We start from the raw sequence: 26403 nt of genomic DNA, 5'->3' as shown, positions 1-26403 counted from the left end.
CTCAACTCTATTATTACTCCAGAGTCCACATATTATCCCCACTTTACGCTTGCTTTAATTTTGATATGCTTTTTTTTTTTTTTTTTAAAGAAGTGAGGCCCAGAGACAAGGGGAGAGCTGGCCTATGGTCACACAGCCAGCGGCTGGGAGCGGGGTGCAGAAGCCCAAGTCCTCAGGACTCTGCTTGCTCACGGGGAGCCCCCACAGGGCTGACTGCGAGGGTAGCGGGGCTGGGGGTATTCCCTGTGACCTGGCTGGGCCCACTCACTCGCTCCATTCCGCCCAGGCCCAGATGAAGGAGCTGTGGCGGGAGGTGGAGGAGACGCGCAGTTCTCGAGAGGAGATCTTTGCCCAGAACCGGGAGAGTGAGAAGCGCCTCAAGGGGCTGGAGGCGGAAGTGCTGCGGCTGCAAGAGGTGATGCCGGGGTGGGCGGGGCTCAGGAGGGTGGGGTCGCTGGTGGGCGGGGCCAGGGACCTGAACCGGAAAGCCCCAAGGTCGGTGTGGGGATGGGCTAGAGTAGGGAGATTGGAGGCAGGGAGGCTGGAGAGGGATGATGAAGCCTGAGCCGGGACGCAGAAGAGGGAACAGAGAGCGTAAAGGAGCAGGATGGACAGGGCTTTGGGTGGTAAGGCGGCAGAGGAGGGGAGGAGAGGGGGTCTGGCCCGATGACTGAGGGAAACTGGAGGAGGAACTGGTCTGAAAAAGAGATGCTGGGCTCAGTGAGGAGGCCATGAGGGTGAAGGATCCGGGCAGGCGGGCAGCAAGAAGTGGACATGGATCAGGGGCTGCGGAGATGGATTTAGGAGACATCTGCCTTATAGACTGAAGCTTATTCCAAGGTTATCCAGGGGCAGCATGTCCAAGTGCAGTGAAAAAAAGATCAAGAGACCTGAGGCGTGAGGGGTAGGGAGGCCAGTGCTCAGCCAGCCTCGCATCACCGCAGCTGACCACCTGCCTGTTTTGCTCGTTGCAGGAACTGGCCGCTTCTGACCGTGCCCGTCGGCAGGCCCAGCAGGAGAGGGATGAGATGGCAGATGAGGTGGCCAACGGCAGCCTTAGCAAGTGAGTGGCCCGTGGTAATGTGGGGCAGGGCGCCCTCTTCTGGCCATCCTGCCCTCTCACCTCCCGCGACCTTGCCCTGCCTGTTCTCCCTAGAGCTGCCATTCTGGATGAGAAACGTCAGCTGGAGGGGCGCCTGGGGCAAATGGAAGAGGAGCTGGAGGAGGAGCAAAGCAATGCAGAGCTGCTCAATGACCGCTACCGAAAGCTGCTCCTGCAGGTGAGCACAGCTGGACCACCCCCTGCCAGCCTGAGGCCCCACTGACCTGGGACCATAACACCTTCAATCCTCTTTTTCAATCCACATAGGAAAAGGGAATATTTGAGTTGGGTTTTGAAGGTTGAATAGGAGTTCTCTAGGTGGGGGAGGAATAGATGCATTCATTCTGTTGTGCTTCTGAGGCTTCTCGAAGGCTGGATCCAGGGAGCATGATGCTGGTCATATAGGTTTCATTCCAAGGCCTCTTCTGCTGGCTTGTAAGTGGTGACTTATAGGTGGCCATCATCTCATCTGCAGTCACTGGGCTCGACTTTCTGTGCATGTGGGGGGAGCAAGAGAGAGCAAGCTATCTGATATCTCCTTATAAGGGCACTAATGCCATCATGGGGGCCCCACCTTCTTATCCTCATCTAGTCCTAATTACCTCCCAAAGGCCCCATTTCCAGATACACACTGGGGGTTAGGACTTCATATGAATTTGTGGGGCAACATTCAGTCCATAATACACCAGTTCCCCAGGAAGCTAGCCTGGTGATCTCAAAAGCATTTAGAAGCCAACCTGGAAAGGGTCCCAACTGGCCCCAAATGGAGCAGCTTGCGCTTCAACCACGGTCATAATTACAGCTGATTTAAATCCATCAAATCTGTTTAAACCCTCAAGTACACAATGACATTAAAAAAAAAATACTAATTAGTCACTGTATTAGCTGCCTGAGGCTGCTGCAACCAATTGCCACAAACTGGGTGGCTTAAAAAGACAGTAACTTGTTCTCTCACAGTTCTGGAGGTCAGAGGTCCAAAATCAAGGTGTCATCAGGTTCGTCCTTTCTGAGGGAACATCTCTTCCAGGCCTCTCTCCTGGTTGCTTGTCAGCAACCCGTGCCTCATAGATCCATCAGCCTGGTCTCTGCCTCTGCCTCACATGACCTTCCCTGTGTCTCCTCTGTGTGTCTGTGCCTCCTTCCCTTCTTGCAAAGACACCAGTCATTTTGGATTTAGTGCGAGGCTGTTCAGTTGCTAAGTCACATCTGACTCTGCGACACCATGGACTTGAGCCTACCAGCCTCCTCTGTCCATGGGATTCTCCAGGCAAGAATACTGGAGTGGGTTGCCATTTCCATCTCCAGGGGATCTTCCTGACCCAGGGTTCAAACCTGCATCTCCTGCATTGGCAAGTGGGTTCTTTACCACTGAGCGACGGGGGAAGCCCATTGGATTTAGGGCCCACCCCAATCCAACATGGGCTTCCCAGGTGGCTCAGTGGTAAAGAACCCACTTGCCAATGCAGGGGACGCAGTAAACTCCTGGTGGGCTACAGTCCATGGGGTCACAAAGAGTCAGACACAACTGAGCAACTAACACACCAGAAAGGATGGAGGAGGAAACTGTAGATTAAAAGAGACTTAAAAATCATGTACAAAAAAATTTTAATGGGCAGCATTCAACTATAGAATTTAGGGATGCATCTTTGAATAATAAAACTCAAAAGAGAAAAAAAAAAAGCAAGGAAGTGATCACCCTGGGAGTCAGGAAGGGGGAATTCCCTGGTGGTCCAGTGGTTAAAACTCTACACTCCCAATGCAGGAGGCTTGGATCGAACCCCTGGTTGGGAAAATAAGATCCCACAAGCTGCACAGCACATCCAAAAAAAGAAAAATGTCAGGATGACATGTTGTTTGGGGTGAAAGGAAGAGGTTGTTAGTAGAGTGGATGCATGAAGTTCTGTTTTTTGACCTGGGCAGGGGTGACAATGATGTTTGCTTTTTACTAACCTGTACTGGAGTGGGTTGTCATTCCCTTGCCCAAGGGATCTTCCCAACCCAGGGATCAAACCTAGGCCTTCTTCATCGCAGGCAGATTCTTTACCATCTGAGCCACTAGGGAAGCCCAACCTATTAAGGCATATAGTTGATCTGTTTTTTGCTTTTTCTGTCTCACGGTTTTATTTGCCAATAAAAGGTTAAAAAAAATAGCATGTGCTAATCACCAAGTCGGTCTCTTCCTGTGAGAGTGAAATGAAGTAGAGTATGAATCAGACTGCATCTGACTCATTTCCGTGTCCCCAGCATAGGATCTCACTCAGAGTACGAGATGAATAAATAAACAGGCACTATTATTAGGGGTGTGGTTACACATTAGCAATATAGTAGCTCCTGTTAATTGAGCCTGCATTTCTCAAAACAATCCTGCATATCATTCTATCAAAACCACCTGAGGTGCTTGTTGAAAATGTGGATTCATGGACCTCATTCCAGACTTCCTGAATGAGAATCTCTGGAGGGTGGGATCCTGTGGTCCTTTTTTTTTTTTTCTTTTTTTCCCACAAGCTCTCTGGATGAGCCTGGTGCAAACAAAAATGTGATAACCCTTGGAATAGACTCATTCACAGTCAAAGATAGAATTGACAGCATTTAAACAAGCCTGTGATAGTCATCTCAACTTGTTTGTTTATTGGGCTGAGTTATACAGCATGTGGAACCTCAGTTACCCAATCAGGGATCGAACCCGACCCCCCTGCATTAGAAGCTCAGAGTCCTAACCACTGGACCACCACTCTCCCCTTGTGGTCTTATTAAAATAGAAAAAACCTATCCAAAAGGTTAAAACCCAGAGCTGGCACTGCTGTTGGCTGATAAGCCAATCAAGGAAAAGTACATTTATTGAGTGTTTATTATGTGCCAGGCTCTGTGCTATGCACTTAACAAGCATCAACTCAGTTATGGGAGGTTCTGGCATTTACCTCCCACCTTCCCTGTGAGACTCCACCATTGCAGTCCTGCCTTCCCCACTGCTACAGGTAGAATCACTGACCACAGAACTGTCAGCTGAGCGCAGTTTCTCAGCTAAGGCAGAGAGTGGGCGGCAGCAGCTGGAGCGGCAGGTCCAGGAGCTCCGGGAACGCCTGGGTGAGGAAGACGCTGGGGCCCGAGCTCGCCAGAAGATGATCATTGCTGCCCTTGAGTCTAAGTTGGCCCAGGCTGAGGAGCAGCTGGAGCAGGAGAGCAGGTAAGTGGGAAGGGAGGGCACAGCTGGAGGGCAACCCTCACATTCTGAGCAGTGAGACAAAGGGGAGTTATGTTACAAGCACCTGGTTTAGAAATATCCAAAAGGCATCATAATATTAATGGTTGATGGTTTCCTGTATCATTTAGGATGCTCTGTGCTGCAAGTAACTGCATTCCCACTATATAATTTAAACAGTAACTTAGCAGTTAGCTATAGCTGCATAACATGTGTTAGTCACTCAGTTGTGTCCAACTCTTTGTGGCCCCATGAACTGTAGCCCATCAGGCTTCTCTGCCCATGGAATTCTCCAAGCAAGAATACTGAAGTGGGCTGCCATTTCATTCTCTAGGGGATCTTCCTGACCCAGGGATTGAACCTTGGTCTCCTGTGTTGCAGGCAGATTCTCTACCATCTGAGCCACAAAGGAAGCCCCATATGCAGGGAAGCTGCCTAACAAACCACCTTAAAATTTCAGTGATTTAAAACGTCAGTCATTTATTATTGTTCATGAGTCTTTGGAATGGCTGGTAGGTTCTGCTGATCTGGGTTTGGTGAGCCTCCCTCATGCATCTTTGCTCAGCTGAAAGTCAGCTAGATGGATTTGCTGATCTTGGCTGGGATCTCACATGTCTACAGCCTTGCTTGGGACAGTTCGGCTAACTTGTCTCTGCTCTAGGCTGACCCAGGCTTGTTCATATGACAGAGTGAAGGTTCCAAGAGAGAAAGTTTCTTAGGGCCTAGACTTGGAACTGGTACAGTGTCCCTTCTGCCATATCCTGTCAAGCAAGCCACGTGGCCAGCTCAGACATAAGAGAACATCCAGTCATGGTTGCCAAGCACCACCCATTGCTAGGGGCCCCATCACCTGGACTTCACCCTAGTATGATGGTCCATGTAGGAGAGAATGGATGAGCATCAGGATAGGGAAATTCAGGAGACAGGAGGTAAGGATGGTGCCAGGTGTCTGACCTGCAGATCTAGGTGGATCATGGGGAACTGGGAGGAGGAGCAGGTTTGGGAGAAGGCATTGAGCCCAGCGCAGGGTGTACAGGGTCTAGTGGGCAGCCGAGGCTGGGGGCTGAACCAGGCTAGAGCTCAGGAGACAGATTTAGTGGACACCAGGCTGTTGATGGTTGTAGAAACCTGGGGCACAGCTGAGTGTGTCCAAAGAGAAGTGTGTGAGTGAGAAAGGAAGACAGCAGAGATGGTTAAGGATGGAGTTTTGGGCTCCCAGAGTGTTCTACAAACACAAAGAGCTTGAAAAGGAAATTGAGAGAAGAGAGGGAGAAAGAAAATTCCCAGGCCAGGCAGAAGGGAGGTCAGGTGGGAGATGATAAGTCCTGAACCCCTGGGGGCTGGGGCTGTGAGGCTAAGGAGGGGGCAGGGCAGAGTCCAGGGGGTAGTGGGACAAGGTTTGGGTACTGACAGGCCGGGGGTGGGGCAAAGGAGAGAAAATGGGTGAGGATGGTGCCTGGCGGTCTGATTTGGAGACTTGCGGTCAGTGGGTCAGTTCCCTAAGAGGAGGAAGATTGGGAGCAGGGTGGAGGATACAGTAGAACATAAGAGACCTAGTGGGATGTGGAAAACTGGTGTAGTCGTGGAGACACTTTTAGGAACGTCAAGCATCTTAGGTGAAGTTAAGGATTAGGTGCCCTGGTGGTAGCCTGGTACAACCAGGCCTCAGTAGACTGTGGGAGCCAGTTGCAGGTGGGTGGGAAGCTGGGCAGAGGCCACTCCGAGAACAGGCAGCTGCTGGACGAGGCTTGGCAGGGGTAGAACCCCAGGTGAGCAACTCTTTTCATTCTCCCCTTTGTGCCTCTCCTCAGGGAGCGCATCCTCTCTGGCAAGCTGGTGCGGAGGGCTGAGAAGAGGCTTAAAGAGGTGGTGCTCCAGGTGGAGGAGGAGCGGAGGGTGGCTGACCAGCTCCGGGACCAGGTGAGCAGCTGACGTCATGGAGAAGCAGTGGGGGTGGGGACCACTGACTGAGAAGTAGCACGGGACCTCTCTAGAGGTAGTGAGCTCCCATCACAAGAGGTAGTGTGTGGGTGCTGGACTAAAGCCGAGTGCAGATAACATCCTGGGCCTTGGTGCATCAGCAGAGAGCCTGAATCAGTGACTTTGTGATCTGTAAATTCTGGACTCTAGGAAAAGCCCTGGTGGGGAGCTGAGACAGCTAATGAGAGGGAAGAAGTTAAATCCTACTGGGAGGCTAGGCCACAGCTTAAATAATAAAGTGGTGTTTATTGAGGGCTTTCTTTAGCCAGTGCTAAAGACATAACATGTAGTAACACTTAAGTCTAATCAGAACTCATGAGGTAGGTACTATTATTTTCCCTCTTATTCATGTCAGAAAACTGAAGTAACTTGCTCACAATTATTTACTTATTGAGAGATGGAGCCAGAGTTCAACCTTCAGCACTTTGGCTGCATATCTGTGCCCTTAATTATGTATTGATCAGTGACTGTGTCCCACACACTGTGCTCCCTACTTAAACAAAAAGACAGCATGCTTGCATTCTTTCTTCAGCTCCATTTCACAGGTGAGAAAATGGAAACTTTAGAAGGGGGTATAATCCAAACTCACACAATCAATAAAGACAGTCTGGATCAGATCCTCCTAGACCCTCTTGCCAGCCTCCACCCCAGGCTCAAACGCGACTGACTCTGTTTGCTGTGCCCTTAAAAGCTCAGCTGTGTTTTATTCGCCAATTATTTCACAAAACAATTGTTGAGCACCTGTTCAACCTGCGTGCCAGGCACGGTGCAAAGCATGGGAGATATGGCTGTGAACGACGTAGAGAATGTCCCTGCCCTCGTGAAGTTCACATTTTCAACACAGGAAGAGGAAGACACCACTGTAAACCTATAAACAGGCAAAGATAATTATAGATTGTGGAAGGGGTTATGAAGAAAAAAGAGAATAGAGAGAGAGGGGGATACCGAGGACTGGAGAATCCTCCCTAGATTGGGAGGGAGGTGGTCCGGAAGACCTTTCTGAGGAAGTGACATTTGAATTGATACTGAAGGGTGAGAAAGAGCCAGGAAGAGGGAATAGCAGGTGCAAGGACCCTGGGCTATGGAAATCAGCTCAGTGAGTCCTGAGCAAAGAAGCAAAGCAGAATAACTTGAGAGAAGAATGGGGTTGGGGGCGTTGAGTGATACATGAGGTTAGAGAGGTTGGCGGGAGGCAGATTATGTGTGTCCTCTCCTTGGAGAGAGAGATGGCAGGGTCTGGGGGAGGGTCTCACTACAGATGGCCTGATCCATGTGTTTATGGGAAGACGACCATGCAAGGGCCTGGAACGCCAGGCTGAGGTGCTGGCTGGGACCTGTCCCGGGGCACTGAAGAACCATGGGAGGACCTTGAGCAGGGCAGAGGCAGGGTCAGATCCGAGCATAGAGAGACCCCTCTGAGGCCGAGTGGTGGGTGGTCTCACGTTTGAGCCTGACCTGGAGGCTGGTGAGAGGATCTAGGAGAGCAGAACAAAAGTGTGAACAGAAGGCAGGGCGTGTGACAGTCAGGATAGAGGAGGGATGGAGATGTGGGGAGCTCTGGGTGAGAGCCGCACCCAGAGACATGACCTGACTCCCCGGCTCCCGCAAAAGCTGGAGAAAGGCAACCTTCGAGTGAAGCAGCTGAAGCGGCAGCTGGAGGAGGCCGAGGAGGAGGCTTCCCGGGCCCAGGCGGTCCGCAGAAGACTGCAACACGAGCTGGAGGATGTCACAGAGGCCTCCGAGTCCATGAACCGGGAGCTGAACACGCTGAGGAACCGGCTCAGGTAAGGCCAGCCGGTGCACGCGCAACCTCTCTGCATAAACCCCCAGCTCCCCGTCTTCGCTCTGTGCCCTCATCGCTCTGTGCCTCCCTCCCCATTTTATTCTGTTTCTCCGTATCCTCCCGCCTCTCACTTTTCTCTCTCCCCTCCTCCGGTAATTGCCTCCTGGTCTCTCCTCCTTTCCCCAACCAGGCGCGGACCCCTCACCTTCACCACCCGCACGGTGCGCCAGGTCTTCCGGCTGGAGGAGGGCGTGGCGTCCGACGAGGAGGCGGTGGCGGACGAGGCGGAGCCGGGGTCCGGGCCGCCGCCCCCGGAGCCCGAAGGGTCCGCTGCGGCCCCACCGCAGTGACCCTACCCTGCCCCCAGCCGCCGTGCCCTCCCTTCTTGGCCCACCCCCGCCAGGTGCCTGTCCTGAGAACCGCCCTCTGGCTTCTTGCATTTTGGAAGTACTGCCTTCCGGCATGACAGCACTTATCCAGCCCACTCCGGGGGTCCCGGGAGACTTCCCCGTGAACCCCTAAACAGAGGAGTGGGCAAGCAGGGATCGCGGACTGGGGCGATCTCACTTGGGAGAAATTCGGGTGTGGTCTGCAAGCTGGGTTCCCATCCAGTTCCAAATCCTTCCTTCGGTTATGAATGATCTCTGTTGGGAAGGGAGTTTGGCTCTCCACGCCCCTTCCCCTCCCCCCACCCCCTCCCTCTTTCCCTCTCCCTGTCTCTCCACTTAGCCACCGACCCCAGAACTTATGAGCAACAGCACCCTGAGCTCCAGGCGGCCCTCAGCCTTTGACCTTTGCAGAAGGGCAGGATAAGGGGACCTCACACATCCCCTTACCCTCAGGTTCCCTCCCGTTGCTCTTGTGTGATCACAGTTCAGCTGGAGTTTCCCATGGGGGCTTGAGGAGGCCCCATACCCTCCCAGCCTTCAAACTGTTGCAGAAATAAACTCCAACCCCGACTGGACCCTGAGGGCTATGTGTGTTCCTCCAGGGGTAGGGAGACAGGATGGGCAAGGGGCGGTGATGCATGGGGGGGCAGTCGGTTGGTTCTAATTCAGCAGGTCGGTGTCGGGGACCTCCTGCTTACCCAGCATTTAATGTGGAAGAAATCATTCCCCTCTCATCCGGCCTCCCTCCGAGGTATCCCCTCCATTATACAGATGGGAAAACTGAGGCTCAGAGCTGCAGGGTCCCTGGTTTCACGCCTCCCAGTCAGCGAGTGGTAGGAGGGGGAGCTGCACTCTAGCTGACTCTCAAATCTTTGCAAAGCAACGACAGTAGTGACTGTTGAGCTGTTTGTTGAATACTATTTACTGAGCTGTGCTAAATTTGGGACATTAGTCTCAACCCGTAGATGTAGAGATTTCATTGTTTTCCAGTGTCTAGAACACTGCCTGGTGTAGTTAACCTTTTTATATTTGCTGAATGACCCCCTCCTTTTTATATTGGTTAAATGAATAGAGCATCCCCTCCACTTTCTGAGTGGTGGAAACAAGCTCAGAGAGGTTGAGAGACTTGCCCAAGGACAAACAGCTACTAAGAAATAGAACCCAGTCTGGCTTCAGAGTGGGTAACCCCTGAGCCCACGCTGGGGACCCAGGTCCATCCCTTTTCTGGAGACTAGAAACCTTCATCTATGAGCTCACATGACCTGGGTCATATGACTTTCCAATTAGGGCTTTCAGTTCAATTCAGTTGCTCAGTCGTATCCGACTGTTTGCAACCCCATGGACTGCAGCATGCCAGGCCTCCCTGTCCATCACCAACTCCCGGAATTTACTCAAACTCCTGTCCATTGAGTCCATGATGCCGTCCAACCATCTCATGGATCCCCATTTTTACCATCGGGGAAACTGAGGTAGATACTTGCTCCCTCCCAAATCACAATGTGAGAGCCAGCGATGAGGAGCATGTCTGCACCCTCAAAGTGCATGCCCTTGCCATTTTAATCCGACCCCTGCTCTTGAGGACCCAACTCTTAGGTCTCCCCCCAAAGCCCCCTTCAGGAGACCTTCTCTGCAGACAAGGAGGATGAAACTTTTAAATGAAAAGGAAACTTTTATTTTGGTGGGGAGTGACAGGGTGGGTGGGAAGGGTGGGGCATGACACTTTTTCTTTGGGGAGGGGGGGTAACATGCGGCAGCTTCTGCAACGGGCGGTTCATGCACCCAGGGTGGGCGTGGGGGAGGCTTGGGGGAGAGGCCACGCCGACCCCTCCCTCCCTGCCCTGGGGGTGGGTTGAGAAGACCCGCCATTAGCACCAAAGTTGGACGATTTGCAGACCTCCCCTCCCCAGACTGACTCAGGACACCCTCCCCCATCCCTGAGAGCGCCCCCTTGCCACTCCCCCCCCACCCCAACGACAGGCCAGGCCCGCCCCGCCCACTTTTGAGTGAGAAACTTATTGCTGTGTGCGCGTTGGGGAGGAGCCGCTGTGTTCAGAAAGACCCCCGCCGTTCACTCCTCCCCAATCACCCCGCCCCCTGCCCCGTGTCGGTGCGTCCCGGAGCGCAGGAGGGGCGCGACGTGCGTGTGGGGAGCGTCTCATGCAGCGCATGCGTGTAGCTGCAGGCACCCTGGCGGCCGGGGGGAAAGGGGCGCGGGACTTGGAAGCTGTCCCTTCAGCTCTCTCTCTCCCTCCCCGACTCCCACACTGTTGACTTGGGGGACGGGGAACGAGAATAACGTTTGTAGAGGTTTGTGATGATTGTGGTTATTTTCAAAAGCTGAACTAAAAAGCTGGGTACGTGTGGCAGATTGGCGAGCCGGAGGGGGTGGGGGTAGACCTTGGGAAGAAGTCCGTACCCTTTAGAAAAATCCTCACCCCGTTTCCCCGCACCTTTCGGCTTCCGTGGGGGTCAGAGGTATCTGGGGTTTTAAGAAGTTAAACCCTTTGGCAATATAATCAGTCTTCAACCCCATACCCTGGTGTCTGAAGCCTCTAGCCCTTTACCCCGCCCCACCCCGCTCCCATCAGAACCCGCCCCACCCCGCTCCCATCAGAACCCGCCCCACCCCTCGCCCCTGGTTCGCCAGGGTTCAGGGTCCGAGGGCAGAATGGGGGGACTCAAAATGCCCCTTGCATAGGAATCGTTGCATCTAGAATCGTGCTCAGTGACGTCCCCTCAACCCTCGGGTGGGGGGTGTTCCTGAGGCCGGTGGGAGCAGAGGGAGGGAGGTTGCTAATTCCGTGGGCCCCCAACTCCAAAAAGGGGAGTCCCCTAAGGACTCTGGGACCGGTGTGGTCTCTGGGCTTGGGGGAGGTAGCGCATCCTTGAGCCAGGATGGGATGTGAGAAATGGTTTTCCACCCGCCAGCGTCGGGGGTTGAGGAGCGCGGGGGAGGGGCTAGCTGGAATCCCAGCCCGGGTGGATATGTTATTGTTTCCCAAGCTTCTGATATTCCAGCGTTCCTCCACTCGGGAATAGCCTCTACATTTTAAATGTAAACACCTCTAACCTAAATAAACGGTGTCCTGGCCAAGCAGCAGTATCTGGACTTACAGGCTTATATGCGAAATGCCAGGAAAGACAAAAAGTGTTTGTCCTTGTACTGCTTAAAACCTTAGCACATCGCCAGGGGTGCAAATATGACCCTCTGGGAAACATTGGCATCTATGAGGGTGCCTTTGGGACACCATTTAAAGAAAGGGGCTCTTGGAGGGGACAGAGTTATCCATAATTGGGGGTGCCCCGGAAAGATCTGGTTCCCTGGAATTGCAGACAGGTTGAGCCTATCTTGAAAATTCTAGCGTCAGGGGAACCTGAGCTGGATGTCTGATGTCAGGTTTAGGGGTGTCAGGAAGTGCTCAGAGTGTGGCAAAAATTGGAGCATCCCAAAGGCTGAACGTGAGTTCAAGGGCTGGGTCAAGTCTTGGAGGTTTGAGAGGTGCTAGGATGCAGTCCAGGAGTTAGGACTGAGGGGAGGGGGGACTTGGGGCGGGGGGCAGGTAGCATCTGTGTGCAGAGAGGTTAAGTCCCAGGAGCGTGCTGGGATTTGGAAGATGCGTGCCAGAATCAGCCTCAGGAATTCTGAGGGCAGGTCTCAAGTCCTGGGAATCTAGGGGTGGGGGTGGGGGTGTTGCGGAATTTTGTGTGCTAGGGCCAGAACATCCCAGGAATACCGGGATGGGAGGTCTGAGTCCATGCAGCAATAGAGGCGAGCAGATCCCTGGGGGGGGGAGGGGGGTGCGGGGCGGGGGGCGGGTAGGAGAGGCGGATGAAAAGAGTGAAATTCACCAGCGGGATGCTCCTAAAGGCTGAGGGAGCAGCTGTCCGCAGGTCCTCCCCGCCCCCCCTTCATGCCTCCGCTTCTACCATCTGAGCTCGGTTCCCGTTTTTGGCTTGGGTGACTGTTCCTCCTTCCCCCACACTGCTGCTAATTTTTTAAAAAATCAGTGCATGATGGGTTGCCCTCCTGGGGTGAAGGGTAGGAGGCTAGGAGACCCTCCTGTGGTGTGGCTTAAAGGCCAGCCCGACCACCTTGAAGGTCCCCACCCGCTTCCCAGAATGTCCCTTCCCTTGCTCGCGGCATGCAGCCCCCCGCAGCTTATTGCTGAGGTGGAGTTGGAGAGAGCGGGGGTCCAGGTTGGAGGAGGCATGCAGAGTTGGGGGGAGGCGCCCCAAAATGTGATTGGCATAATTTGGACGTATTTACACGAGTTGATGGGGGAGGCGGTCTATGGCTCTGGAGACCTGAGAAGGCTTTTTTTAAGGAGGGGCAGAGTTGGGGGGATGGGTTTTGGCTCCTCCCCCTCCATCCTGGGGGCCCAGGTCGGGGTGAGGGGCCCGGGGGTGTCTGCTGGCGTCGTCGTCTCCGTTGCATATTATTAATGACTTTTTGTTTTTGTTTTTGTTTTTGTAAAAAAAAACCCTTTCCCCCACCCCCCACCCCCAGCTCCTTTGACCTTCTTCCCTGTCACCCCCGAGTCCCCCCACGGGGGGGAGGGGAGCGCTAGAGGATGGAGGGCAGGGTTGGGGGAGCGCGGCGGGCGGCCCTGGGGGAGCCGGGGGGAGTGGCAAGGGGGGCGAGGCGCAGGGACACCCCGCTCAGGCCCGCGATGCTGCTCAGACTGCGGGATTTCTCGTAACCTGGGGGCGGGGGGAAGGGCAGAAACACAGGAGGAAGAGAGGAGATGCGGGTGCAGGCGGAGGGTCCAGCAGACAGCGGGACCCCAAGACAGAAGGAAGCAGGAGAGAAACAAACAGAAGGGATACGAGATGGAGAGAGAGACGGAGACAGAGACAGGAAAAGGTAGAGGGAGAAGGTGGGACACAGAAGGCAAGAGAGAGACGGTGGAGACAAGAGGGTTGGATACCAGGACACAAGACGACAGACGGCAAGAAACGGGTAGATGGACAGAGGCGGACCAAGGAGACGAGAGAGAGAGAAGTGAACAAATCGGACAGTCAGTTGGCATCGAGGAGAAAGGTGCAGACATGGGGAGGGGGGAGAGACTCAGGGTTAGGAGGCAAGGTGGCACCCACCGAGCCTCCCCCACCCTGCCCCCACCGCCGCCCGCCCCCCCCCCAACCCCCGTCTCCCCAGTTGGCCCCCTCGTCTGAGGCAAAAAGGTTGGGGGAGGGCAGCGAGGCAGATGGTGGGCAGCACGGGCGTGGGGAGGGAGCTTGGGTGGAATGCCAGTGGGCGAGCAGCTGGTGGGGAGGGCTTGGGAGGGGATGGGTGGGGCCGCAGGAGGTAGGGAGCTAACCTAGACGGAGAAAGGAGGACGGGGAGGACGGGGCGTGGAGGGGTGGACTGTGAGGGGCTGAATGGAGCACAAGTCGGCAGTGCCCCCCTGGGCGGGGCCGGGGCGGGGTGGTGCTGAAGGACAGCTCCAAGAGCAGTCTGATGTCGGCAAGGCTCAGCCGAAGGTTGTAATGGGCTGTCTTTAAAGGCTCAAGATTTCAGATAGGAACCTTCTGATGGGAAGGTCCTGACAGCGTCTCGGAGACTCAAGGGATCTAAGGCTTAGGGGCAGGTGTGGGATTTCTTGAAAACTTAGGAATGTCTTGAGAGTTCTGCCAGTATCTGGGCTGTTCTAGGGCTTTCCTAGCCGGTGCCAAGGGGTCACTCTGGACATGGGCATCTTGACAGGAGACAGGGCCTGGGGAGTAGTCGGAAGCCCAGTATCTTGGAGTCACCCCCTCCCAGCCATTCCCAGTTGCTAACCTGGGGGAAAGGGGCGGGGGGGGATCGAGGGTCTCGCGAGGTCTCAGGCGGTGACAAGAGCTGGGGACAGAAATACACAGAGTCACGGCGGGGGGAGGGTGGCCAGGGAGAACCCCCCAACACAGCCTCACTGTTGGGGGGCCGGAGAAACGCCGGGATCTCTTCCTCCTCTCTGGTGTTTTCCGCGGGAGGGGAGCAGTGAAATGGGGGCGGCCAGAGACATCAAATATGGAAGGAGCTTCCGGGGTGGCTTGGGGGGAGGGGGTGAAAGGAGAGAGGAGGGGGAATACTGGGGAGGAGGAAGGGGATGCGGGTCAGGTGCTGGACCCAGCAGCACCTGAGGGAAGACAGAGAAGGGGGCTGATGGGGTGGGTGGGGACCAGGTCAGGAGGAAGAGCCTTGAAAGAAGGGGGGCTAGGGAACAGTGGAGGGTGAGGGAGAAGTTAAAAGAGGAAGACAGGCGTGCGGAAGGGGCAGGGATCCAGGACCTTGGGGGAGGGAGTTCAGCCAGCCCCATCAGCTCCAGCCATTATTTGAGTTCAATGAATGGATTTTGGCATCAGAGGCAAAAGAAGCAGAGACCTCCCCCGCAACCCCCACCGGTCCCTCCACTCCTCCCTTACCCACATTCCCAAGTCCTCCTGCCCCACCCCTCAATTTCATAGGGGCCCATCCAGACCTGGGGGTGGGGGAACAAAGGGAGTAGGCAACAGGGCTGGGTGCAAGCGGGGGGTGGGCTGAGATGGGAACAGGGAGGTGGGGGTTGGTAATGAGATGACAGTGGAGGATGACGGGGGGGGGGGGGGGGGGGGGGTTGCAACAGGAGAGGTCCAGGAACGGAACAAGAAGAGCCAGACAGTCCCCTCTGGACTAGGAGCCCTGAAGCCTGCTTCCTGTCCTGCATCTGCTCTGTGGCTGGGGGTTGGCCATGGCCCTCTCTGAGCTTCTGTGAAACAAGGGGCTTTGGATGCGGTTCTCCTTGGAGGCTCCGAGTCCTGCTCTGCCATCTCCTTAGGCTGCGGCTAGCGATTCTTTAAGCTGTATCTCTGCATTTGGAAGGAAGACTCCATAGGTGTTTGTTGAATGAATAAGTGATGGACCAGGTGCCTTCAGGTGGCTTCTCAACACTTTCAAGATCAAATCCAGCCTCTCACCATGGCCAAAAACACTTCCCCCCAGGCTCCTCCCCTCTCCTCTTGGCCATTCAACTCCAACCACACTTTCCTCCTTGCTATTCCTTTAACAAACCAGGGGCATCCCACCTCAGCACCTCAGGGCCTTTGAGCTTGCTCTTTCTTCTGCTCACTGGTCCTTTTTGAGCTTCAAGTTTTAGGTCGCCTTCTCAGAAAGACTTTCAACCTTTATCTGACCTTGTTAGAGTAATTATCTTGTTTGTTTCCTGTTTCCCCCACTCATGGAGTGGAGAACTTTCCCTGTAAAGGGTCAGATAGTCGATATTTCCAGGGCTCTGTGGGCCTACCATCTCTGTTGAAACTATTCCACTCTGCTGTTGTACACAGTGGCCGTGTTCCAATAAAGCTTTATTTACAAAGCAACTGGCGGACAGGTTTGGCCCTTGGCTATAGTATGTTGCCACAGGGCTCCAAAGTATCAGCTCTGTGATGGGAGATGTGTGCTTTGTGCCCTGCCAAATCTCCAGTGCCTGGAACTCCACCCTCAATCATTAGTTGCTGAATGAATGAATGAAGTTAGGGGTTAGCTGGGGTTGTTGTGAGGATTACAGAATATATGGCATATGGAAAGTGCGTGGTTATGTTTGCTGAATAACTCACCTGCTGTCCCCTCACTCACTCTATGGCCTCCCCACTGTCCAGTCCTGGCCCTGTTCCTCTGCCTCTCTTCTTCCCCATCCCTGTAGCTCTGACCCTGGCTCAGGCTTTGTCCTCTCCCGCAGGACCCTCATCCCAGCCTCCACCTCGGCCTCCTGACCTGCAGTCTCCTCACTCTAGTGCCTCCTCATGAAGTCCCAGAGTGGACCTCAGTTCAGTTCGGTCACTCAGTCGTGTCCGACTCTTTGTGACCCCACGGACTGCAGCACGCCAGGCCTCCCTTTCCATCACCAACTCCCAGAGCTTGCTCACACTCATGTCCGACCTGCTCCTTCCCAGATCTCAGGACAAGGCTCCTCAGCTCAGCCTGCTCTCCTGCCTCAGGTCTGGGTCTGCGTCTGCCTCTCCCACCAAACTGGGGGTACGGGGCGGGGTTGATATGCTCCCCGTTGACTCCCCATGCTTAGCACCAGGAGTATGTATGTGGGTGCTTGGTAAGTGCTGGCCAAGCCACAGGTGACTGCATAAGTGGCTGAGTCTTTCTCACCTCATCCTGTACTCAGAAGAACGTCCTGGGTGTGTGCTCTCCTTTTGATTAAACAAACAAAAGCAAAACCAAGCGGGGGTGGGGGGGAGGCAGGGGGAGAGATGTGGATGGGGGTGAGGATGGAGGTCAGTCGTGAGGCCGTTGGGGTGGGGAGGGCTGGGGTGAGTTCTAGCGGTTAGTGAGAGGCAGGGCAAGTCCTGGGTAGATGGGTGTGGGGTCAGTGTCGGGGCTGGGAGTTAACTGGATGGAGCTGTTCACAGTGAGGGGGTGGGAGTCTCGGTCAGTGGGGGCTGCATGTTCTCAGATGGGTTAGTCGGGAGGGAAGGGGTTCGCAGGGGTGGGGGCTACTTACCCCGGGGGGAGGGGGTTCGTCCACTAGGGGGATATCCAGGCCGCAGCGTTGGCGTTGAGGTCGGGCAAGAAGCTTGGGGGCCCTGGCTTACGCCAGTCTGGGGGGGGGAGTGGGGGAGCACCGGTGGCTGGGGGGTGGGGGAAGAGGCCAGAGGGGCCGGGGTTGGGGGGAGGAATGGAGATGCAATAAAGACAGGTGAAGGGTCAGTGGTGAGGAAATTCGGGGCAAGGGGTCTGAGAGGGAGGGAACTGGGGTCAGGAAGTGGGGGAAGGGAAGTCCAGCACCTCCTCCCCCATCTCCCTCTCTCCCCTCCCATGAGGGAGGGGAGAGAGGGAGGGTCCCGGGGCAGGGGCCAGTGGAGGGCACCTCACCTTTCCGGATGGAGCCATCAGGGGATGGGGCGTAGTCGGTGAGGAGGAAGCAGGCTCGGTCCCGGCCATAGCGGCCCCGGCTCCCAGGGGTGATGGGACTCTTGTCTTCTGGGGACATGGCGGGTTGGTCAATGGCTGGGCAGTCCTCATGTGCAAGCGCAGCAGCTGCAGGGTCCCCGTTGGGGCGGGGATCTGTGTTCAGAGGGGCAGACAGAGACACAAAGGCAACAGTGAGGTGTGGGAACTGGTGGAGGAGAGGGTGCCAGAGGTGCAGGGGGTCAGGGGGGTGTGGCTGGTGGGTTTGGGAAGCAGGGTCGTGGCCAGGAGGGGTGTTGAGTCTTGGGAAGGACAGCAGGGAAGGGTGTCGAAAGCCAGGAAGTGGAGTCAGGCCAGGCACTGGGTGTCTAGAAGGGCAGCGCTGGACTAGGGCATTGGGTGTTTGGAGGGACAGGAACAGAAGAGGTGGCTGGGAAGTGAGCTGGGTACTGGTGGGCTGTGTGATTCAAATGGACCAAATGGGGTTCAGCTGTGGTTGGGTGCGTGCTGTGGGATAGGTTTGGAAGGGTGGTTGGGAAGGATGAGGAGGCTGGGAGGTGGTTGCCTAGGGAGGGTTGTTGGACGCTGGCAAGGGCACAGTGGGGAGGCGTTGGGAAGGTGACAGATGAGGGAGGGGGAGTTGGGGGTCCCCTAGGCTCTGACTCCAGCTATTTTTAATTGGTGTGAAACTGGGTCAGCGGCTGAGGGAGCAAGATGGGGGGCCGGGTGGCCCAGCTCCCTTTCTTGACCTATTTAAGGCATGGGGGTGGGGGCCCCCAAGCCTCTCCCTCCCCCTGGACAGACGCCCCAATCGCTTCTGAGACACAGACTCCCCTGGGGGGAGGGACACAGAGGCTCAGTCAACTTTCCTCTCATTTCCTTCATCACATAAGCAGCAGCTGCCCCTGGCCTGTCTCTGGCCCTCGATTCCCACATGAAACTCTCTCCCCATGTATCTCTGAACCCCAGCCCCCTTTTCTCTGAGTCCCTCTTACCATATGGCTGATCACTCTGCCCTCCCCCAGAGCCCCTGAATACCTTGGCTGCAGGTCTGTCTCTCCCTAAAACTCTTTCACATGAAACCTGCTTCTCCATCACTGCTTGCTTCCCTGCTTCTTCTCTGGCCTCAGCACCTGCTGTTCCTTTCCTCTTTCCTGTGTCTGTTGCTGACCACCCCTGAGCCTCAGCACATACCTCCTGCCCCCCTCAGCACCACCCCACCTCTGCCTGCCCACTCCGCCCCCCTCCATCCCTGGTGACCCCGTCTCACCTGCCCGGTTGATCTCAACCACTTCCTCCTGAGCCAATGGGCAGGGCTCCCCAGGGGCTGGCAGAGGAGGCAGCCCCATGATTCCGAGCCCACCCGCTCCCCCCCTGAGCAGCCCGGGGTGTGTGTGGGGGCCCGGCGGGTAAGCCCCGGCCACAGTCACCCCCATGGAGGGCGGGGTGATGGGGGGTGGGGGGCTGATGCCGCCGCTGCCATGGTGAGGAGGGAGGGGGGGTGGTGGGGGCGGGTCGGGCTTGCAATAGTTGGGCGAGCCAGGCTGCGGGGGCCGGGGAATGTGTTTGTTCTTCTTCTTGGGCAGCTTCTGTTTGGCCATGGCCAGCGAATAGTACATGCCAAAGTTGTTCACAATGACGGGCACTGGCATGGCGATGGTGAGCACCCCGGCCAGGGCACACAGCGCCCCGACCAGCATCCCCGACCACGTCTTGGGGTACATGTCTCCGTAGCCCAGGGTTGTCATGGTGACCACGGCCCACCAGAAGCCGATGGGGATATTCTTGAAGTAGGTGTGGTTGGAGCCCAGGATGTCGTTGGGGTCGGCGCCAATGCGCTCAGCGTAGTAGATCATGGTGGCAAAAATGAGCACACCCAGGGCCAGGAAAATGATGAGCAGCAGGAACTCGTTGGTGCTGGCGCGGAGCGTGTGGCCGAGCACGCGCAGCCCCACGAAGTGGCGCGTGAGCTTGAAGATCCGCAGGATCCGGACAAAGCGGACGACCCGCAGGAAGCCCAGCACATCTTTGGCGGCCTTGGAGCTGAGGCCTGAGAGCCCCACCTCCAGATAGAAGGGCAGGATGGCCACACAGTCAATGATGTTGAGGCTGCTCTTGAGAAATTCCACCTTGTCTGGGCAGAAGGTGATGCGCATGAGAAACTCAAAGGTGAACCAGACCACGCACACGCCCTCCACGTAGGTCAGGAAGGGCTCCGTCTCCACCTCCACATTGGTGACATTCTCCGGTGGAGCCCCAGGGATCGGGGAGGCTTGCGTCACTGTCTTGTTACTGATGTGGATGAAGCCCTCATGGGTCTCCAGGCAGAAGGTGGTGATGGAGATGAGGATGAAGAAAAGGGAGGCGAAGGCCACATACTGTGGGGCAGGGTGGGAGAAAAAGGGCAAAAGGTGACCCAGGCATCTGGTCAACCAGCCATCTACCCAAGACCCTCCCGGTGGCCCCTTTCTCAGACCCAAACTCCAGGGGAATCCGGGTTTCCCAGCCCCAATGCGTCCATCACTTCTTGCATCCTGTTCTCTCTAAAGCTTGCAAAAGGATCAGAGGCAGCTCTCCCCCAGCTCCGGAGAGGAGCTGGCCCCAGCCGCGGCAGCAGATGGCCCACTTCTTTCCTGGAAACAGCAATTTCTGGCTCTGTGCTCTGTCTCCTAGACCACCCCACCACCACCCTCCTGTTCCCTGTGTCATATCTCAGGGGTCCCTGGCAGGGTCCGTTGATTCTGCTGGGGGGGTGGGGGAAGGGAAACTAAAATCATGCATCCTGTGCCCCAGAAGCTTTGGGGCTTGGCTTGGAGCTGGGGGAAGGGGAAGGGGAGAAGGTGGGTGGGGAGGCAGAACCAGGAGGTGGTTAAGAGTAGGAAAGCCTAGGTTTGAATTCAGCTTTTTCTTTGCCTAATTGGGCAAGGAGATTAAGCCTTCTGAACCTCGAGTTTTGGTGTTTTATTTTTACAGGATTATTGTAAGGATTACATTAGATGAATATACAAAGGATTTGGCTCCAAAACCAGTGCTTGAGCTTTTGTTAGGGTATAGGGGCATCAGTTAAAGGGGGGCCAAGGTTGAGACCTCAGGTGCCAATGTTTAAGGACCATGATGCTAATGACCAAGAAAACAGAGAAGCTGGGTGAGGCCCTCACCCAGAGAAAACAGCAAAGGGGTGGACCCACAGAGGAGAGGAGCAGTGTCAGGGCTCTGAAGAAAGAAAGAAGTGAAGGGTCAAGACTGAAAAATAGGGAAGATGATAGAGGTGGGGTTTAAGGCTTTGGAATGTCTGGGGCTTGGGCATAGAAAAAGGGGAGAGGGCAGGGCTAGGTCCAAGGAGAGGTGAGGGGACTGGTCCAGAGGTTCAGAGGTATGGGGTGCCTGGATCATTTCAAGATGGGGAAGGATCTATGTCCTGAGCACACAATGGTGTGGGTTTTGATGAAGGCCTTGAGGATTGAAGGCAGGGTCAAGATCTTGAAGGCCTCTAGGAATTGTAGTTGGCTTTATCAAATATGTACAAGGGAGGTAAAAGCAGTAGGGTTAGTCCTGAGAGAAGGGGATGGGCGTTGAGGCAGAGGGAGCTTTAATCAGATGGGTAGAGGAGAGAGAGACGGGGCTGCAGAGAAGAGAGGAGAGCCAATGTTAGGCTGCAGAAATGACCTTAGACCTTGGGGTAGCCTGTGGGGAGGGAGGGTCAGTGCTGGCCCTCTGCCCTACCCGCCTCTTCGTTTCTCCGCAGTGGTTTAACAGGCCAGAGGCCGGCGCAGAGCGCATGCCCGGTGCCCGCCCCCCCCCCCCCCGCCCCCCACTCCGAACCCGGCGCACCGCGCAGGCTGCGGCACCGCAGTGGGGGCGGGCCGGCCGGGCCAGGGGGCGGGGCGCGCGGTGGCCAGCACCACGGACAGCTCCCCCGCCGCAGTGCGCAGCCGCAGGGCCTGGGAGCAGTCTTAACCCCTACCGGGCCAGAGCGGAGCAGGCGATGCGCAGCCGCGGTGCCGCTTCACAGAGGGAGGCCACAGGCCAGGAGCTTGAGTAACTCCTTCCCTCCCAGGACACAGAAAGAAAGGTGGGCACCCGCCGCAGTGCGCAGCTGGACAGCGTCAGGATTGGTTTACCCCCTTGTCCCAAGATGGTTTAAAAGTAGAAGGGGTAGGAGGGCATGGAGTCCCTGTAAGAAGGAAAGGGGAGACTACGGAGAGGGGAGCGAGTGGGGAGGAAACTGGACCCTCCACTTTGCTCTGGCTTCAGCTATCGACTCTCAAACTTTCACTTGAAGGCTAGAAAGTGTTTGACACTACATGGACACTCAAAACACAGATATAAAGTAAATAAATGTCCTCCGGAGCTGTCCTGAAACCCTAGCTTCACCTCAGGACCCTTCAATGGGGTCACAAGAGGGAAGGGCGCCCTAGGCCATGGAGGAAGGGTGACTCTCAGAGGCCTGAGGGGGCATCTAGGGCCACGTCCCTTCCGCACCTCCTCTCCCCCACCTCCCCCCACCCCAAACCCAAATCCTGCCAACTCAGCGCTTCCCGGGGACCAAACTTTATGCGGTGCCTCCGGGCCCCCCTCCCTCTTACACCCTCCCCCGGTGCGAATGCGGCACTGCGGCTCCGCGTCCTTCCCGGCCCAGGACGCGGCACGGTGGGGGGAGGGTGCTGGACGGCTCCTCCGGGTGTTTGGGTCCCCAGGAGGCTAGGAGGGGGGCTGGAGTCTCTCCTCTTTCCCTCCTTTCTCTAATTCCCCCTATCTTGAACTGTCCTCTCTCCATCAACACAGGGAGGAAGTTAGGAGGAGGAAGAGGTTCAAGTGAGAACTAGGGGGGAGGGTAGCTCTTTAGCCAAAGAAGTTACAGATTTTTGAGGAAAGTTTTTTAGCGGGGAGATGAAGGGATCTTTGGGGGAAGTCTAGAATTTTGAGGGCGATAAGGCGGGATAGAGGATAAGGCTGGAGTGTGGGCTTTTGGTTCACTTTGCAGGGAGGGGGGTCAGGAAGGGCTGAGGAGTCCAGTTCTAGGCTTCAGACTAGGTAGTGGGGGGCGGAGGTTGTTGAGAATGATGAAGCGAGGAGGGATTGGAGCTGGGGATGAGGGAACAGGAGGAAAGAAACCAAGAAAGAACTGGGAGCTATTTTGAGAAGAAAGTTTTGGGTCTGAAAAACTTGAGGGTCCCAAGGATTGAGGTTAGGTAAAAGTTCTGGAGCAGGAAGGAAAGTAATTTACTGACTAGGAAAAATGCTGGGAGGCTGAGGATGGGGCTGGGGGTGGGGTTGTCCCAGAGATAGAGAGTGGGCTATGCAGTTTAAACAATGGAACTGAGAAGCAGGGAGAATCTGTGGATGAGGCAGAAGCGATTCTAGAGGGCATATGGGAAGTTCTGAAGACGAAAGACATTCTGGGGGCTTGGGACTCTTCTGGAGACGTTGAGGAGGAGTGTGAAAGCCTTGGGGGAAGTCTGGAGCTGTACTGAGAAACCCCCAGGAGAGGGGTTGGTGTGAAGGATGCGAGAAGGGATGTGAAACACAGAGGTGGCAGCAGGGTTCCAGGAGAGAAGATGCCCCAAGACTCACCGTTGCAGCGAGGGTGAGGGGGGAGTGTCCTAGCAGGAGCAAGTGGTTTGGAGATTCAGAGGGGTCTGGGGACTCTGAGAGTGGGGTGGGAACTATTCTGAGACTTAAAGGGCAGAAGAAGCAGGAGGGCTCAAAGATAACCAGGAGATGCAAACTTGGAAAGAGGGAGAGGATTTGGAGACGGGCAAAGGGAGAATGAGAGGTACTGGGAGAGCGTGCAGGACTGAAGGTTGGAGAACTGAAGAGCAGGCTTCATGGGGTCTGTAGGGGATGGAAACAGTGTTCATAAGCCCTGGGACACTTTGAGGGTGAAGAAGCGATGTCTTCTGAGGATTTAAGGAGGTCCAAGAAACTGAAGGCTGGGGAAGAGTCCGCTGAGGGTCTGAAAGGTGCCCAGAGAGGTGAGAAGAGGTGAAAAGAGGCTGGGAAGACTCTGAGGGTTGAGAAAAGGTCTTCTGAAAGCTCTCTAGAGGGGTCCAGGAAAGGAGGGGGTGGGGGTGTTCAGGTAGGTTGTTTAGGATATTGGCCCATCGGAGAAGTTTCTAAGGGTGTAGGATGGACTAGAGAAGCAGGGTGGGGTTGAAAGGGGTCTGGAGGGCTCTGAAGGTTGGAGAAACATCTTCTGAGGATCTGGGGATGGCCAAGAGAGGAGGGTGTGTTCAGAGAGGTACGGGAGACCCAGGAATGGGGTAAGGGGCTTCTAAGAAACTGGGAGGCTGAGAGACCAGGAGGGTCTGAGAGGGGGTCAGGGGCTGAGGGCGAGGATGGGGAGCTCCCTGAGGGTCTGGGAGCTCCAGGAGAGGGGAGGGGGATGGGGGCTCTGAGAGAGCGCTCACCCTGGCGGCCCGCGACGAGTAGGGGTCCTCGAAGAGCGCCCACACCCGGGGCTGCCAGCGGCGCCACCACGTGCCGCCCGCGCCGCCCGCGCCCCCTGGCGGGCCCCCGGCGCCGCCGCCCGCGTCCTGGAAGCAGAGGCGCTTGAGCTCGCCGCCGGCGCCGTCCAGGCCGCCGCCGCCCGCGCCCGCCTCGTCGTCCAGACCCGCGTCGTGGGCGCCCGCGGCGTTGGCAGCGTTGGCGGCGCCGGAAGGGTCGGGTGCCTCGAAGGAGTCGAGCGCTTCCTCGGCGTCCCGGTGCTGCCGGTAGGTCATCCAGCAGCAGGCCTCCACGTCGGTCTCGTCGATGCCCCAAAAGCCGAGCTCCTCCTCGAAGAGCGGCCCGCACACGTCGGCCGGGCAGTGCAGCTTGCCCGTACGGTAGTAGTTGAGCACGTAGGCGAAGACACCCGGATGCCGGTCAAAGAAGAACTCATCGGCGCCCGGGTCGTAGTCGAAACGCGCCGCCGCCTCGGGCTCCGTCAGGCCGGCCAGCCGCGTCCCCGGCAGGGTGCGCAGCGTCGAGCGGTACGTCTCATGGCGCACGCCGCCCACGTTGATCACGATCTTGCCACTGTCGCCACCGCCGCCGCCGTGCCGCCCCATGGCCGCCGCCGGCAGCCCGGGGCATGGCTCGGCGCGCCTGCCCCCGGGCCCGCGGGGTGCCGGGGGGCCCGCCGGGGACGCGGCGGGGCCGGGCTGCGCAGGTTGCTGCTGCTGCAGCAGCGGCAGTGGCGGTGGCGGCGAGGGTAGCGGTGGCGGGGATTCGGACGGCTGCGGCGGCGGCGCCGGCTGCTGTTTGCTAGCCCCCTGGCGCCCGCGGAAGGACGAGACGCAGACTGAGCTCAGCATTGGATGGGGGGCGGAGCGCCAGGGGCGGGGCTTTGTGGGGGCGGAGCCACGGGGAGAGACAGATGTGACTGGGTGAGAGGAGGTGATGGAGGAAAGGGGCGGGGCAGAAGGGACGGAGGATCTGAATGGATTGGCCTTGGAAGGGATGGGGGCGGGGCTGAAACTGGGAAAAGGACCCTGACTCCAACACTGCCTAGCTGGACGGGGCGGGGCCGCACATGCGACACACCGATTGGGTCTTTCTGAGATAAGGGGCGGGGCCGAGCGAGGTGTTAAAGGGGCTGGATGGGACGCGAAAGTTGCCTGGTTTGGCCGCACTAGGAGAACAGAGGAGGCGGGGCTAGATGTGAGAAAGATATCTGATTTAACTAAAAAAAAGGAGCGGGGCGGGTAGAGAAATAGGACTTGTCCATGCTATTTAAAGGGGCCTGACCGAGACTGGCGGAGGCAGGGGTTGGGCCACAAGGCGGATGGCCGTCCGAATTGGATGGAGAGGGGCCTAAAGCGCCGGCAAGCAGTACCTGGTGGAGTGGGGCAGATGGAGACTGCCGGGTTGGGATCCTAACATTGCTTGGACGGGGCAGGGCGAATCTTAAGAGGCAGGGCCACAGAAATTAGAAAGTCCTAATTCTGGGAGGGTGAGGGGGCGGGACTGAGCGAGGGGCGGGAACTGGAAGAGTAGCACTAGGCTGGACTGACAAGGAAAAGAGAAAGGGGAACAGGGACTAAGACCCAGTAGAGAAGGGGCGGAATGGGGCGAGGCCTGGAAACCTGAGAGCTTCTGATTAGGTCTAATGGAGGAGGCGAGTTGAAGAAAGTACCAGGTTGGAGCTGCAAACTCGGCCCGACTAACCAGGGCTGGACCGGAAGAACGCCAGGATGGATGGGGAGAGACTGAGAGAGGTGGGTGGGGTCCACGAATGGTAGAAAACGTCTTGAATTGCCTGTGGAAATGCAAGACTAAGAGAAGAGAGGGGCTTTAAGGGACTTGAAAGCAACCAGGGTGGGCGGGGGCGGGGCAGGGCTAAGAGTGTAGAGAATGGCTAAGGAAAATGTGAGGCCTGCAAAGAGTACAAGGCTATCGGAATGGACGGAGCGGTGGAACCTAGAACGGGAAGTCTTGGAGGCCAAATAACCTGGGAGAGAGTCCTAAGGATCAGCAGGGCCTTAAAGGGGGCAACGCGGTGAGGGAAAGGGGACAAGGTATAGATAACGGCAGACTGCAGCCAGGAGAACCGAGGGATGGATGAGAACTGGGGAGGAGAGTCTTAAGGGAGGCGGAGGGTAGAAACTAATAAAACACGGGGAAGCACAGTCTAGGCTGAGGAAACAGGCGGGGCCGATAGGAAATTGGGCGGAGTCAAGTGTCAGAGCTTCCTGGAGAGAGGGCGGGGAGATCGTGGGGGGCCAATGGAGGGCGGGACCAGAACTAGGCGGACCGCCTAGCAGCGGGTCCTGCCCCGCCCCCTGGGCGGGCCTAGCCGCCGGGTAGTAGAGCGCAGGCGCGGGGCAGGGGCGGGGCTAGCGGCTGCGGCTGGGGCTGCGATGGCCGGAGGCGGTGCCTGTGGGAGGGAAGGGGGCTGGTCAGGGGCTGCGGGCCTCCCCGCTCTGCACTATCCCCGGCAGGTGCGGCGGCTGGTTGGTATCGCCTCCCTACCCATCCCCGCTCCGGCTTCTGTGTCTCTCATCAGTGTCTCTTTTTCTCTGAATATTTGTCCCCCCGCCTCTGCCTTTACTCCTTTGAGACTCTGACCCCTCCATTCTAAGTCTCTGC

At 56.6% G+C, this 26403-nt stretch overlaps 2 protein-coding genes across 6 annotated transcripts in view; one reads left to right on the top strand and one right to left on the bottom strand.

Annotated features, from left to right (window-relative positions):
- The window catches only part of MYH14 (myosin heavy chain 14), a 76921-nt gene extending 67893 nt beyond the window's left edge, over window positions 1-9028 (top strand). For both annotated transcript variants that reach the window (XM_040251972.1, XM_040251971.1), the window contains 7 exons: window positions 287-415; window positions 975-1063; window positions 1157-1280; window positions 4078-4286; window positions 6113-6221; window positions 7893-8065; window positions 8255-9028. In XM_040251972.1, coding sequence (XP_040107906.1) covers window positions 287-415; window positions 975-1063; window positions 1157-1280; window positions 4078-4286; window positions 6113-6221; window positions 7893-8065; window positions 8255-8414 — 993 coding nt within the window. In that variant the 3' untranslated portion in view covers window positions 8415-9028. The remainder of the gene's footprint in view (window positions 1-286; window positions 416-974; window positions 1064-1156; window positions 1281-4077; window positions 4287-6112; window positions 6222-7892; window positions 8066-8254) is intronic.
- Window positions 9029-13117: 4089 nt separating this feature from the next.
- Window positions 13118-26164, bottom strand: KCNC3 (potassium voltage-gated channel subfamily C member 3). Of its 4 annotated transcripts, XR_005723139.1 has the most exons (6): window positions 23742-26164; window positions 18602-19709; window positions 17296-17487; window positions 16925-17051; window positions 14236-14295; window positions 13130-13154 (listed from the first exon to the last, which is right to left on the bottom strand). XR_005723139.1 is itself a non-coding variant. In XM_040252010.1 (5 exons), exons 1-4 carry the CDS (start codon window positions 24627-24629, stop codon window positions 16948-16950), a joined length of 2292 nt encoding a protein of 763 aa, XP_040107944.1. In that variant the 5' UTR covers window positions 24630-26164; the 3' UTR covers window positions 13629-14295; window positions 16925-16947. The 4 variants fall into 4 exon arrangements, 2 of the variants coding, with proteins under 2 accessions (XP_040107944.1, XP_040107943.1); XR_005723138.1 differs by having other exon boundaries at window positions 13118-13154; window positions 14236-17051; XM_040252010.1 differs by lacking the exon at window positions 13130-13154 and having other exon boundaries at window positions 13629-14295.
- Window positions 26165-26403: the final 239 nt, after the last annotated feature.

This window comes from Oryx dammah, unplaced genomic scaffold (assembly GCF_014754425.2).
Source record: "Oryx dammah isolate SB20612 unplaced genomic scaffold, SCBI_Odam_1.1 HiC_scaffold_13, whole genome shotgun sequence".
Lineage (NCBI taxonomy): Eukaryota > Metazoa > Chordata > Mammalia > Artiodactyla > Bovidae > Oryx > Oryx dammah.
Note: the sequence above shows the minus strand (reverse complement) of the source record. Positions and strands in the feature narration are given on the sequence as shown.